The 16,240-nt window shown below is 39.2% G+C and overlaps 1 protein-coding gene across 1 annotated transcript in view; it reads left to right on the top strand.

Moving 5' to 3' along the window:
- Positions 1-16,240, top strand: part of LOC122564220 — a 67,132-nt gene that overhangs the window by 36,991 nt on the left and 13,901 nt on the right. Inside the window, exons 8-9 of the mRNA XM_043718917.1 lie at positions 10,621-10,782; positions 14,884-14,932. Of these exons, the coding sequence (XP_043574852.1) occupies positions 10,621-10,782; positions 14,884-14,932 (211 nt within the window). The remainder of the gene's footprint in view (positions 1-10,620; positions 10,783-14,883; positions 14,933-16,240) is intronic.

The raw sequence follows: 16,240 nt of genomic DNA, 5'->3' as shown, positions 1-16,240 counted from the left end.
TGCAGCGGATGCAGTAAATGATGTGTGTGGAGGTGCAGGTGAATTTGTGACGGATATGGAAGGATCTCTTGGGGCCTTGGAGGGAAATGAGGGGGGAGGTGTGGGTGCAAGTTTTGCATTTCTTGCGGTTGCAGGGGAAGGTGCCGGGAGTGGAGGTTGGGTTGGTGGGGAGGGTGTGGACCTGATGAGGGAGTCAATACCACTCGGCCGTTGCCTGTGTTTGTGGTCTAGTATTGCTTCCACTTCTTACTTTCAATACCTGGCCATTGTCTCTGGTCCACTTCAGTTCATGTCTTACTGAAACCCTTATCCGATTTTTAATGCAGTTGCTGGCCGATAAGAAGCCTCAGTCTCTTGGCAATCACCTTCTCTGGCCTTCCTGTTCCTTCAGCCAACCACTGCCTCACCAGGGTTTCTCCAAGATGAAGGCATTGTGTTTGCTGCAAGAGTGCATGAATATATACTGACATTATTCAATTCTTCTGGATAAGACTACCTGGCTAGTAATGGCAGTGTTTCCTATTTGCACAAGCTGTTGTACTGTCATTTCTTTTCTGCAATTTTGGGAACCCTGCCACCTGGTATAAGTGCCATTGACTCTTGTGTTGCTGACTCCTTTCCACAGAGAAAGTGATTTCTTCTGGCAAACAAGGCCTCTGTCACTGGTTTGATACATTGATCCATAGAAGACTGGCGGTTTTGGCAGAGGTCCCTGACAGTGCCTTCTAAGTAACAAATTGTAGTCACCTCTATTGCCACAAGCTGAACTGACCTGTTGTAATAACTGCATGGATGACATGCTTAATCAAAATCTGGAAATCTGTGACAGCTTCCTTTGTGAGTGGTGCATAATGAAGACAGGCTTCTTTGACTAACACAGGTAGGAATGATTAGTCATGTGCATGTGGCTTCTGGATAAAGGGCTTGTCAAAATGAACACCTTTGAAGCAACTATATATGACTCCACAGAAATGTTCCTTTTAAAGTCCACCTGCCTCAGAATGTCCAAAGGAATTGATCTGCAGAACACTCTGTTTGGTCTAGATAGCAATGACGTACAGGGATTTGGAGAAAAGGTTATAGATTAGCACTTAACAGAGCCACACTAGATAATACAGGCAGAGTGCTGCTCAAATTATAAGAGGTTCTGCTTCAACCACACTTTAAGGCAATGAGGTCCAGGCTCCTACCATCCTCTCTGTGGGAAAAAAAAAGTCTTCTCTTATTCTTTTTCCTCTTAATCTTCCTCTGGTCATTGACCCATCTATTGATAGGAAAACTGCTAAGTCCTGACTGGCATTGAGCTTCTTGATTTTGAGGGAGCCGTACTCATCCAGTGGGTGGAGACTATTCCATCACACATTTTAAATGGTGGAAAGGAAGTGGGGAAGATCAAATATGTTACTCACCACAGAATTCCCTGACTAGCTCCTGTCAGCACATTATTATAATGGCTGATCTAGTCCGGTTTCTGGTTAGGGGCTATCTTCAGGATATTGATGGAGTAGGAGTTAGAGATAATAATGCTATTGAATGTCAAAAGCAGATGATTAGAGACACTTATTGCCTCACATGAATGAAGAGTGAATGTTAAATGCCACTTATTAAGCCAACATGGTGTCCAAGAATGGAATTTCCCACACCCTGGAGTGCCAAAGCAATGGAGAGAGAGTTGGGAAAGTACTAATGTTAAAGAGAGTAAAACACTTGATATATTTAGAGAAGAAAATCTGATTTTCCCCTTAAGCACTAAATAGTGACTTCAGAACTTTGCTATTAACTGGTGACTACATTATTCCCATCCATTTAAATCTTTATAGCACCTCATATTATCTCTATTGCCAACTCCAATTCTCCTCTCCTTCCTTGAGAAACTGAACCACGTAAATTCCAGGCATGAAAGTCAGAGTGGTTATGTGGTTGCTGCTTGCTTATCTGGCTTTCCTTCAACCAGTCTTCTCTATAACATCCCTGCATTCCCCATGGATATGTTCCTCCCTAACCCTACACCCATATATGTCAACATCAGCAAACATCCAGCCTCACCACTAATATTCTCCCATTGCACATCAACCTCAGAGGCGGCGAAACAAATACAAATTAATTTTGCTCACTGTATCATTCTGAGACCAACTCACACATCACCTGTCCTTCAGGGTTCACTTGAATTTGGAGCTCAGGGATGCCATTGACTTACATATTGTTACCAGGTCACATTTTGTGCAGGAATATGTGTCTTCTCATGCATATAAAAAGGATGCCATCCAATGGCTCTTAGTTTCCTTTGGCAGTCAGCAGGATAATGAACTGCACCAGGTTCTCCAGGTTCCCTTTGGAGAAGCAGGGAGCTAACCTGCCTTCATGGGCCATGCCCTCTGGGATAACGATGCAGACTCATAGTTTGAAAAACAACAGCTGCAGCATTGCTTGCAGAGTCTGCAGTTGTCTGGAGCTGGATTTTAAACATGAATGGCATGAATGCTGGATTTTATCAGCAGTAGTGATTCCATGAAAAATGCATTGTGGAAACCAGCTGAAAATTAAGGTGTGAAGAGGTAAAGAGCAGATAATTACATGAGAAACGTTGCTATGAACCATGTTGTATGGGGCACTGTGAATCTCACTCAACAAAACAGCTAAACTTCAAATAAGAAGATTCGACTCCAGGTGTTGCTGCAAAATAGACAGGAACTGCTTCAGTATGAGATAGTTTCTCAAGATTATGAGCAGTTATAAATCATGGTAACTAAATCCCTTGTAGGCCTAGTGTGGATGCATCAGCTCCACACATTGTAATCAAAAGGACTTCTCCTGACAATTAAATGATAGGTATTTTAAATAGCAGTATCTTCAAGGATCTATGGCCCCCAGAAGCTGATTGCATGCTTGAATGGGAGTGTTTAGCACAGGCATTCATGAACATGTGTATATCAGGTTTCTTGAATTTGCAATAAATGAATCAGAATGACAGATTGACATCCCAATTTGCTTCCTGGTTAATGATCCCAGCTCTTGCAACACATGCCTGCATGAACAACCATCCATAGATCCGCACCCAAGTGCTAGGATGATGTCACACACGTTTTCTTAATCAATGTCTTACACATGCTGGGAAGATGATATTGTTTAATTTGACTGTACTGCCTTTCTCAAATAGGGTTCACCCAAGCAACTGCATTGATGCACTCTTAGGAGATAACGCAATGTTAAACGAAAGTCAAGCAAAATAAAAACTTTAATGAGTAACATTTGGAACATGAACTCATGACAAATAGCATTCAACTTCAATTTAATCTGTTCCTGAGAACATTTTGAAGTTGGATGAATTCATGCTCCAGAATAGCTTTTTCCAATGGATTGTTTCTTTCTTTGGACCATCTTATGTCTAATCAAAGCACACGTTTTACTCATTACTCCAATTAGATGTAATTCAGCAAAATGATTGCTGGTTCCTGCATTAGTGAAAGGGTCCAAGCAGGAAGAATCGCCCATCATGGGAGAATACATTGTACTTTGATATTGTTCGTTGTCATGCTGTTCCCCTGTAACTGTGTTGGCTGATGTGAGCCCAGCAACTAACTAATTTATGCTAAATTCAAAATTGCTGTATAATCTATATCATCACAGTTGTATATGATGGAGAACATGATAACCTGTTTACATGTTATATATTTAACACAACCTACCTTCTGCACCAAACAGAAATATCCATCCAAGTCACACACTGTACATTAAGTGGGGCAGAAAGCTGTAGTTTTGGTTGAGTAACTCTTCACAATGTCTTAGCAGAGTCAGATCTAATCTGTTACATCTCTGTCTGATTGAGGGCATGATAACCGGCTCAATGTCAACATCATAATTGGCAAAGCATAAAACAGGTCTTACTGACCAGAAATTATTCACACAAACTAGTCATTATTCAATTTATTGCTTATCTCTGGAAAATGTCTCGAGTCACTGCATGCTTTGCAGTAATGGAAACATGCCATATGTCACTGGGATCCACATTTCACAGTTGCCACCTTAACCATCTTCACAGTAGAATAAATTGGAAAATGAATCTCATGGGTATTTAGATTCAGATATTTATGAAGTTTGAACTTTTCTTTTGAAGTAAAGTTGAATTTATGATTGAAATCTTCAGGGTTATAATTTTTTTTTTATTCATTCACAGAATGAGGGTGTTGCTGGCTAGGCCAGCATTTATTTCCCAGAGGGCAGTTGAGAATCAACCACATTAATGTGGGTCTGGAATCACATGTAGGCCAGACCAGGTAAGGATGGCAGTTTCCTTCCCCCAAGGACATTAGTGAACGAGATGGGGTTTCCCCCCAAGGATCAACAATAGGTTCATGGTCATTTGAATTCTTATTGCATTCAAATTTCACCATGGCAGGATTTGAACCTGAGTCCCCCAACACATTGCTTAGGTCTCCCTGGATTAACAGTCCGGCGATAATACCACCAGGCCATTGTCTTCCCACTTTATGAAGCAAATAGTGGTAAACTTCTTCTACTCTTCAGTGATATATTAATGAAGTCACATTTTTAAACTAATTCTAAACAAGGTTGCAATGACACTTAAAAAAAACTTTACAAAGGTATCCAGAATGGAATTCTCTGCTTCAAGTCTTTGCTGAAGCTGCATTCAACAATTATTTTTTTAAAGGTAATTCGATAGTTATGGAGAAAGAGAATCATAGAATCCCTACAGTGTGGAAACAGACCATTTGGCCCAACAAGTCCACACTGACTCTCTGAAGAGTAACCCACCCAGACCCATCCCCCTATCTTATTACTCTGCATTTACCCCTGACTAATGCACTAACTTACACACCCTGAACACTATGAGTAATTTGGCATGGCCGATTCACCCGCCCTGCACATCTTTGGAAGGTGTGAGGAAATGGGAGGACCCAGAGGAAACCCACGTAAGCAAGGGGAGAATGTGCAAACTCTACACAGACAGTCGCCCAAGGCTGGAATCAAACTTGGATCCCTGGTGCTGTGAGGCAGCAGTGCTAACCACTGAGCCACCATGCTGCCCATAAAATCCTAAAATATTTAGGAACAAGCAGGATAAATACTGTTAGTGTAGGTAGCTGATGTGGAGTAAAACCAGCCAGACTTGATGACTTTCACAGCCTCTTTATGTTGCAACTCACCATGCTTCTATATTCTATAAACTTTGTACTCTCTTTCCCCTTGAGCTGTCAGAATGTCCAATGATTAAGAATCAATAGAGCCTCCAAAACCTTTTTGACTGCACACCATGTCACTTAAAAGATATAAAAGAGTGATTTGTGAAGCATTGGAAGTTGTTTTGAGAGAGACATTGCCTTTGGAGATGTTCTGACAGGTTTGAAACTAGTACAATAGTTCACATATTGAAGTTCATAAAGAGAAAGGTGGCAGCTGCAGATCTATGCGTCTGACTTCAATAATCATAAACATTTGGAGGGAAATCATCGATAAAGGCCATCTTGGGGATCTAAGTCAAGATTCCTTTAGCTCATAGCAGATAATTAATCTAAAATCCAATTCCACATATTAGTTAAATTTAGAACAAACCATAAAAATGTGAATAGTTATGAACTAAAGGATTCAAGGCCAAGAATGGGAAAGTTGCTAGAATTTGAAACTAAACTAATCAGAGAAAAAAAAAGAGTGAACAGAATATGCATGCTGCTGCACATTGAGAATAGAAGTGGTAGGTATAATTACAGGGACAAGTATATAGCAGGGTGAGGGAATCATTGAAATATTCTTCCAACTCCAAGCCTTACTGAAAGTTTATTGAAGTTCTCCTCCCATTCTAACATCATACTCTAGTTTGTAAACTGTTAAATTTGTTTTTCTTAATTCTGTTCTCAGAAGATTTTTCCTGGTCTTATGTTTAGAAATGTTACTGTATAAAGTGAAGGATTTTAGGTGAATCAGCAATCAGAACATGGACAGAACCTTCCACATTAATACAACCTCAGAAATTCCAAACTGATCTTTTTGATGTTTTTCATCTCTCAGCCAAGAAACAATTGCAAAGATCCCAAGACTTACAAGGTAATCACTTCAATAAATATCTCAATTTGACCTCTGAGAAATCATTTTGGCTTGCTATGTGGTTTGCCTTAAATGATTGATGTCTTAGATAAATGTTGTGGTGTTTCAGTGATGCTTTAGTCTACTAATCGTTGCTATTGTTAGCCTAGAATGCACAGAGTTTAGCTGAATAAACTATTAAAATTTATGAATTTTTCACTTGATTTACTGAGGCATGATTTCATCTATTTTCATAAATTTTTCATAAATTATACTTTTATCTGTGGAAGCTGCACAACACGTATGGCACACAATAAATATAGAGGCTTCAAAGCAGCTATCATTGTCAATTCTTGGCAATGTACTAGTTTACTGCTTCAAGTCTGGGCAAGTTTTATTCAATAATGTAGCGAGACAGATGAATGATCTGACCAAAAGAAAAACAGACAAATCTCTACTGCTTTTCATATAGTACCTTTCTTGTGTTGTAATTTTGGAAAACACACAGCAGCCAATTTTAAGCAACAGAATTATAGAGTTTTTACAACTCAGAAGAGGGCCACTTAGCCCATTGTCTCCATGCTGGTCATCAAGCACCTCGTTGGTCTAATCCCATTTTGCAACACTTGGCCTGCAACCTTGGATGTGCTTCAAGTGCTCATCTAAGTACTTCTTTAGTGCCTTCATGATTCCTGCCTCTACAACCCCTTCAGCCAGTGAGTTCCAGTTACCCCATTCTCTGGGTGAAAAATATGCTTCCTCAAATCCCCTCTAAACCTTCTGCCCCTTACATTAAACCATTACTGTGTTCCCCTTGGTTATTGACCTCTCGACCAAGGGGGAAAATGGTTCTCTTTGTTGGATTTCACAAAGAACAATGTAATAAAATTGTGTCCATTTTGGAGGATAGAGAATCTTAGCTGGGATATTGAGAGAGCTCACTTGATTTTCTTCAAGCAGGGGTCTTTGTGTATTTGAACAGGAAAACAAAAGCATCTCAATGACAGTACTTCTAGCAGCACAGTACTTTCTCATATTAATCAGGGTCATAGGCTCTAAGCTATGGAGTGAATCCTGCATTTATGACTTACTGAGTAATCAGTATGCATTTCACCACTAATCAATGATGAAACAGTAACACTAAGAGGAACAGAGGTTTATTACATGGAAACAGGCCTAACTTGTCCATGCTGCCCTCTTTTCACAATTAATTTAGTCCCATTTGCCTGTATTTGATCTATTTCACCCCAAGCCTATCCTATCCATGTACTTGTTCAAATATTTCTTCTCTCAGTTGAGAAGTAAACGACATTCTTTGAAAAATCCTCAACAAATGGCCTTATATCTTCAAAATTCTAACATCGTTAATGAACATTTCACCATCCTTGAAAAGGTAACTAGAAAAATAAATCATTCTGTGCAGTTTATAAATATTTACGTTTGAACAGATTATCATTAATACAGCCAGATTATGCTATTTATGCAAGATTATCTTCAATTATGGCTTAATTATCCTTGAGACTGATATTATTATTGGTTGATCGTGTTGATTGTAGTTTCATGTTTGGAAACTTTCAGTCAATAATTTCCCTCAAAAGTATTTTTCTTCTCACCTTTGTTAATAGAAACCTTAATACATAATAAGCCTATTGAAAATTAAATCGTAAACTTTTGGAACTTCTATATCATAAGTTATTGTAATGATACTGCCTTTTTTTTCCCATTCTCAACACTTTATGCCATGCAGATTCAGCAAAATTAGTAGAGAACATTCAGCATTGAACGTGCTGGAAACTAAATGCTTGATCATAGATGGAGCACAGAATCAGTTAGAGAGCAGCACCTTTAGGATACATTATTTATTACACTTGACCATAGTTGTACCTAATATTTAGATTTGTCAGCCTCCAGTCATAAATATGGCTAAGTTCAGCTGAATTTCTCTAAGAATCCTTTGTATTTGTAAAGTGATTAAAAGACATTCGAAAATCACTGAATATTTCTCATGTTTATTCTGAAATTGATTCTGAATTCTTAGCATTCTTCTATATTGTAACCAATCAGCTTGTTGGTCCTTATAACGTCGTTGAGAGTAGTTTGTTGTTCAATTGCTTAGGCAAAGGTGCCAGTTTTAAAATAAAAAAAACACTTTATCCCCAACAACAATAATAATTAAACATTAACATAGAGAGGAAGAGCAATAATTAAAACATTAACATAGAGAGGAAGAGCAAAATCTATGGATTGTTTGAAAAGAGGGCTGTAATTCAAGGTGAACCTCAGGTCAGATAATTTTCTGCCCCACATAAATAACAATCTGGTAAATCTTCTGTCTGCTATCTGCAATTCCCCAAGGCTTTTCAGGGCATGCCTCGGGTAACAAAATGATACCATGAAATTCTGCCCAATACACCAAGGGACTCTATTCCAGCTAATTGCAGATTCATTACAAGAAAGAGAACTCGATCACCAGCAGATTGATTATCTTCCCACAATTGTCAAGCTCACCTCAAATTGCGGATTAAGGTGTTAGTTGCCCCCTTTGGAGTAACAGGGTGCTGCTTCAGGACCCTGTTCACTCAGACTGGGCACTCCTAGTCTTTCACTACAGGAACAGGCTTCCAACTCTAACAAAGTAAATAAGTCTGCCTCATAATTTGGTTAAGATCCATTATGATAGACATTCTAAGGTCAGGTATTCTTGGGTCAAATGTGAATACTTAAGGTGGGAGGACTTCAAACAGAAACACTCAGTCTTTGATAGTGAGTCTGATAGCCTGGCCAACCTAATGCTATATTGTTTACCTAAAAACCTGCTTAGTGTTTTTGAAGACATTGCTGAACCAATTCTTGTTAGCATTTTAGTAATTGCAGCTCAGTTTAGCAGCAGAATTAGCAGCCAACAAATCGCTTATACATTTCAGGGTCTGGGAAGATAATAATTTGTTTTCTTTTTTGTAAAGTCCATTTTATATCTGTTGCATTTGGCCTTCAAGGTAGTACAAAGGCAGACTGTTTTGTCAAGTGGAATGAATGAGATCCTCTAAATGACTGTATGATTCTAAAACCTGAGGTGTGAAATCTAGTGTGTGCTATATAGTGCCTGGTAGATTCATGTTATGGGTGAGGCACTGAATAGATATGCAATTGCTGATGTAGTAGTAAGATTGGAGCCTCAGGCTAAAGTTCTGGAAACAAAGATTTGAAGCTCATCTTGTCCCAGATTTGAATCCAATTAAATCTGGAATTAACCCCCGCTTGGTTTGTTACCTTAAAAGAGTGGTTATCTGCCATTCTCACCTGGTCTAGCCTACAAATGACACCAAACCAACAGCAATTTGGTTCTCTTTTAATTGTTCCCAGAAGTGGCTGAGCAAGCCACTCATTTCAAGGGAAAGTAGGGAAAGGCAACAAATGCTGGCCTTCCTAATAAAGGAATAAGAAGGTCAGACAATTGGAATTATGGAAACTCAGATGGTTTAAGTAAATAATAAATGATTCATACTTATTTGCTTTTAATGCTGGAATGTGTAATACTACGAAATAAACTCTTCAGTTGCGTGAAGTTACACTCTAGGATTTATACAGATAATAGGATTTTGAAAAGTTCTTTTTTTTGGACGAGTGTGTTAATGTCCATTAGTGACATAAGTTGAGAAGTGTCGCTGACCCAAGTTTATATAGGTTCACGGTTTGATGATTGAGTAACCAGTTTTCAGTCCACATTTTATTATATAAGAATATCCCACCAAACCAATCAGTGGACTTAATCATCTATCCACTGCAGCCTGTTGGAAGTTTATCTGGTAATGAGTCATCATTAGGTGCAAATTTCCTTTATCAATGTAGCAGCCATACAATTCAGCAAGGGATATAGCCTAAAACATAAATGTCTTCAGGATGTGCACCTTTGCTGTATCAATAGTTGCATCTTCTTGTGCTACAAAAATTTTGGCCATCTATCATCCATTCTTTGGAGAAACAGACCTTGTTTTCACAAGTAATTTGAAAATGTTTACCTTTTATTCCAACTGTTGCTGATAGTTGATTTGAATAAAGCCTCAAATATTCACTTGTATTTCCTTCTTTCAGAATTTACAAACTTAAATGAGGAAGGTCCCTTTAAAGCTGGTGACACTGATGATTGATCCTGTGCGGTGCCTGGCATTGTCCAAACCCATATAACTCACTGTGTAAAGTGACAAGCCAGAAAGGGAGCAAACTATGCAAATAGTGGGAGGGGCTACCTTATTTAAAAGGCTGAGAATCTGAAACATGTTCAGAGAGATTCTGAAAGCCTGAGGTGAGTGACAGTCTGCCTCCCAGTCTGGGGGCTGTGTAGGTCACTCACTGGCAACCAGCAGGCCCCTATTATGTCGAGATTAGAATGAGGGAGCTCGGTTCATGACATCCAAATAAGAATACCTAGGGAATCAATGTGATAGTAGGATTGTGAAATAATAGGAAGAGTTTTACTAGGAACCTGAAAACCACAAGATTCTCATTAGACATGAGATTAGTCTTAACATTTTAGAATGGGGATCATTTTAATATAGAGTTTGAGGCTTTATGAATGTTCAGAGTTTGGTCCTATATGTCTCCTTACACATGAGCTTTTGTTATTTCTGAGTCTATCTACCAGGCCTGATTCATCTGCGGAATGTGTTTCTTTCAGAATGGTGCCCGTGTGGTTGCTGTGCCTCGCTGGGCTTCTCCTCCCTCAGACTTATGGAAATCTTGCAGGTAAGAGACTGAATTCAGCTCCATAGAGTGTGTTGCAGAATAGAAAAGATTGAATGAGGTATTGATACCAGAACCTTAAAGAAATTTAACGAAGTGTTGTGTCATTTAAATAATTCATCAAAATGTTGATCATCAATGAAATCCAGTTTTAGAGAGGGGGTTTAGTTGAGGAAGCGATTATGTGTGAGCCTACAACTGTTCAGGCCACATAATTCAAAGAATAGAACTTAAAAAAAAAAGTTATTTTAATTCTGTAACCATTTAATTTCTCAGAGATGGAGAGAAATAAAGGTACACAATCTGTTTTATAGAATAATGCATTGGATTCTCAAACCAACTTACTGTCAATGCACAAAGTATGAAAACAACAAGTGATCCCTCCAGTTAGGATGCTGTAGCAATTAATCTGTTGCTGCTCAGCAGATAATAGCACCTGTTAAATTGTCAAATTTTTGCTAGGTTAGATGTTTTCTTTAAACCATCTCAACATACTGTCACAATTCCTTATTATAATGACTGAACTGAGAAATCTTTGGTGTTCAGCTCACTGACATTAGATCTGATGGGTAAAATCCTTACCTCTGATTTGACTTATCTCTGTAAAGTGTTGCACAGACTTTTCATTTATAAGCAGAAAAAGAAAACAAAATAAATCTGTGTCCTTCCTATTAATGCATGTTAATCAACTTTGGAACATGGAAAATTAGGATTTTCATACATTCTCCCAACATCTCACCATCTTTTAAAATATCTGATTGTGACCATCAGCAAGATTTATCAGCAAGACAGGAATGGTAGGTTAGGAAATGGGAACATTTATTTTTTGATAATGTATTCATCCAAACATTTCAGGTGGTGTTAACAGCAATTAAGTTGTTTTCAAGACTGGACTAAGTTGTTGTATAATCTTACTGTATTAGTAATAATGTATATAATGGCATTCTACATGTGTAAGTGTACCAACTAAAAATATGCTATCTATAACATGCACTACTGTAGTAGGCACTGCACCAATATAATTTCTTGACTTTCTGACAAATGGCATTAGATCCCATTGTAATGTCATTGTAAGTTTTCAGTCTTAGATCCTACAGTACAGAAGGAAGCTGGACAGGCCATTATGATTTGAAAGAGCGATCCAATTAGTTCTACTCCCTCTCTCTTTCCCTGCAATATTTATCCTCTTTCATTATTTATCTAAGAATCTTTTTAAAAAGTGCATCCCACCACCATTCCGTCAGTGCATTCTAGATGATGACAACTTAGCCTATTTCCACGTGGTAGGGATTCTATCATTCTATGATTCTATCTGTTATTTTCTTGACAGTTATATGAAACGCGTATCTACTGATTACCAGCATTCTGGACAGTGGCAACAGTTTCTTATTTTCTCTATCAAAACCTCAGACAGTGGAATGTTGGGCACCTCTATTAAGACTCCCCTTAATCTTCTCAAAATTAACAATAAAAATCTCAGTCTTTGTTTTTTGCTTAAACTGGTTATTCCAATCCTCTACACAAAAGGCCAATTTATAAAAGGTTTCCACAGAGTCAGGCAGGGTAGATGTTTTCTACTGCCATTTTTGCTCCACTCTCTCCTAAGATTTCCTTGGTGTTCAAGGTCTATATTGTCAGCTGACTTGCCATAGGTCTGGCCCACTTGGTTTTCGGATTGGTAACTTGCCTCAAGTGCATTCGTTGAGTGCTCATTGATCATATGCTAATAAAAGCCCTTCCTGATGAAGGGCATTTGCCCCAAATGTCGATTTTCCTGCTCCTTGGATGCTACTTGACCTGCAGTGCTTTTCCAGCATCACTCTAATTTTGACTCTAATCTCCAGTATCTGTAGTCCTCACTTTCGCCAGATGCTAACAAGGCCTGGCAACCAAATTAGTTTGCTTCCCTTGTTGCTATCAGATTGGCTGCATTTGTAGCAACTACAACCATCCACCCAATGGCAGACGAAAAAACAAAATCCGTTTCCTTAAAATATTGTATATCAATATGGCATTAGTTTTTTATCTTTGGTGCAAAACCATTTGCCCATTAAAGTGCAGATCACTGATGTAAAGTATTTTACAGGTTACTGAGTGTTAATGTGCTGACCTTTGAGTGAAAAAATAACATGGAAATGCTTTGTGTTGAAGTTCTGAAGTCTCCTGGAAAAGTTGTGTCTATTCCGGTTATAATATTTCTTTTTCTCTGCAGTGTTAACTTAAGGCTGAATTTTCCCATTTTTTGGAAAAGCATTTTTATTCTGGGTATGATTCAGGAAGCTAATTCCCCATGGCTCTTGCTGACATTTCTCATGTAACCGCCTTCTCTTCAGTTTACTAATGGTGTAACCAGCTTCTCCAGTGCCCATCTAATGGAATCATGTGACAGGAAAAATGGTAGTGACTTTGTGATGTTCATACCACTGCTGGTCTATTTAAAGACCACCAGGGCACCACATTAGGTGCTGTAATCCAGGGACTCATCTCTAACACTGTGGTTCTGAAATGAAATCCTGAGGGACATGGTCCAGAAAGGCATTTTTGCTCCCACTCATTAGGATCTAGGGTGCTGGTGAATGGGGTTGTGGAGAGGGAAACAGCACCCTTTCCTGTTGACCAGCACAGCATGACACAGCCTGTCGGGACCAAGATAGCTGACTCCAGGTCAAAGCAGTGTCCCATGTAAAATGCTACGCTCAGCAGTGTAGAGAAAAGTTTAATGATCTTCTGTGGTTCACGTGGGTAAGTGTCACAATCTCCTCTCTACTATTTTATACACCCATTGCATGTGTCATGTCTATTCAAGAGTTATTACCCACCTTATCCTCTCAAACTACTGACCCTTCCTGCACTCTGCACTTCCTATTCACTCACTTGGAAACCTCATCACCACTTCTGCTCATGCCACCATTAACTCCTCTTCCATCCACTTCCATCATACTCAATCCCTCACTTTGTGTCATTTCAGGAAATATTGGAATATCCCCCTGGACTGGAATTGGATGAGCCCTTGACTGAGTGGTAGTATCACCTGACTGAACATAATCCTTCTTAAACCAGCAAGGACTGGCCACTTTTCATCTTCAGACTTGGCCTATTGTTTTAAACACGTGCAGTGTATTTTTTGCATAAGCTATTGGCACATGTTGTGATGTGATACTGATGTGGCACAGTGTCATACATCAACAGACTAAACCCTTATCTATTCAATGTGGAGAATTATGATATATTTTCCACCTCTCTGTCTGTGCTAAAAAAATGTTTGCCACCAAAGCTGTCAGACTCTAGGTAAGCATAAAGGGAGTGCTAAGTGAGTAAGTCACAGCTATAAGGTGCACCCGATGAAAATGCATGAGATGTATATGTTCCTTGTGCATAAAGAGCCCTAGCTGAAGCATATGAGTCATAGATTGCCCTCTGCCCCAAAGTGAACTGCTGAAGGATTGAAGTGAGCCAGTACGAAAGCAACTGTGTTGTTGTAGTGAGGCAGCTAGCTTGGTAATTCCCTCTTGTCTGGACGATGGGGTGGAAAAGGATAGCATCTCAGGAACATACGGGGATATCACTGTGAAGACAGAGCTGTCTGAAGATCCGGAGAATCAAACAGTGAACTGCTGCCACTGGGTTACTGCCCTGACTTTATGTCAGCAATCTCTGCCATCTTGTTTCTCAGGAAAGGCAAGGAGAAGCTGGAGCTCCATAGAAATTAGATGTAATGAGCGAATAATGAATGCAATTTTATGGAGATAAGATAGTCACTACACATTAGCGAGATTCAGAACTTTATGTTCAAACCCAAAGGGATAATCGAATATTCTTTTCTCGATGTTGAGTATCCAATTTTTCCATTTTCTCTGTACTTCCCAGCTTTCTTGTCAATGTCCATGCTGCTCAAGGGAGTGGAAAATCCCACTTTTGTGATTCATTCCAACACTGACTAATTTAACATTCAAGTTTGATCAGTTTCCTTGTGGTTTCAGATCTTACACGTCCATTCATAACAAATTGGAGAATATGGAGGAATACAGCATTGCCACAACTGCATGGTTCTGTCTGTAACTAGCTTTCCAATCTTGACATGCTGTACTTTTGATTTCTCCATAGATTCTGAGGACATTGGTCTAGTGAGGAGAAACTACCTCTATGCTGACAAGTAGGTATTTCTCACAATAAACTGCTCTTACTCTGGATTGTCTGGAATTGGTAACACTTGCAGTAACAATGTTGGATTCAGGGTGAGAACACTCTTTTCAAAGAGTTTGGTACTGGAAAAGTACAACCGGTCAGGCAGCATCCGAGGAGCAGGAGAGTCAACCGTTCAGGCATAAGCTCTTCATCAGGAATGAGAATGTCCTTTGCAAAATGGGTGCCCGAACCATCACAAGCTGACCCACGTACAATGGGACTGATCAAAAGGAGAGGTGGATTAAGTGCTGAGAAACAGAAGGATTTCTTACCCATCTCCAGAATGGACTTGCTGCTCCCTTCAGAGCTCCATGTTGTGTGCTAACTTGGAGATAGCAAATCTAGCCTGCTGAGGTTAGCCAGATCAATAGTGAGTCAAGATTGGGATGGAAGGCGTATCATATGGTACCAATGTGATATTTCCACTTCCCACAGCAACACATCTTGTAGCTCTGAGTGTAGAGGCTGACTAAGTATTGCTGAGGATAGAATATGTATGAGGTGTGGCCTACTGTACTTTGCAATCTGGAATTTTATTTTAAGAAAAAGCATTGATATAGGAAGGTGATCAGAGATCCTGAAAAGAATACAAAATAGTTGCCATTTTGTGTTAATTCGATATTATTACAATTACACAGCTTTCCTGACAGCTTTGTCTTTGTTGATGCCCTGTAACCACAATGTTGGGGGTAAAAAAGCATTTTTATTAAGAGCTACCATCTTACTGAGGAGACTATAGGCAAATTTAGATTCAACAAATTGCTTTGAAAAATCTGCTTACATATTGACAGCTGTGACAAATTCCAGCACAACAGCTGAGATAATACATAGCAAAATTCTGTACTTAAAAATCCACAACATACCTGAAGAAAAAGAGTCAATTTGTCTTATCTTCTATTTTTACTGGATCCATCAGAAAAATCTTCATTTTTGCCAAAATTGAATCAGTTCTTCCTTGCATAATAACCTTGTTTCGGTGAATCAGTCCATTTTAAAGTTTTAAGATTTATTGTTTACAAATAAACTAAATGGGCGGTACGGTGGCTCAGTGGTTAGCACTGCTGCCCCACAGCACCAGGGTCCCAGGTTTGATTCCAGCCTTGGGTGATTGTCTGTGTGGAGTTTGCGCATTCTCCCCGTGTCTGCGTGGGTTTCCTCCGGGTGCTCCGGTTTCCTCCCACAGTCCAAAGATGTGCAGGTCAGGTGAATTGGCCATGCTAAATTGCCCATAGTGTGAGATACATTAGTCAGAGGGAAATGAGTCTGGGTGGGTTAC

The sequence above is a fragment of the Chiloscyllium plagiosum genome, chromosome 28, assembly GCF_004010195.1.
Source record: "Chiloscyllium plagiosum isolate BGI_BamShark_2017 chromosome 28, ASM401019v2, whole genome shotgun sequence".
Taxonomy (NCBI): Eukaryota; Metazoa; Chordata; class Chondrichthyes; order Orectolobiformes; family Hemiscylliidae; genus Chiloscyllium; species Chiloscyllium plagiosum.
Note: the sequence above shows the minus strand (reverse complement) of the source record. Positions and strands in the feature narration are given on the sequence as shown.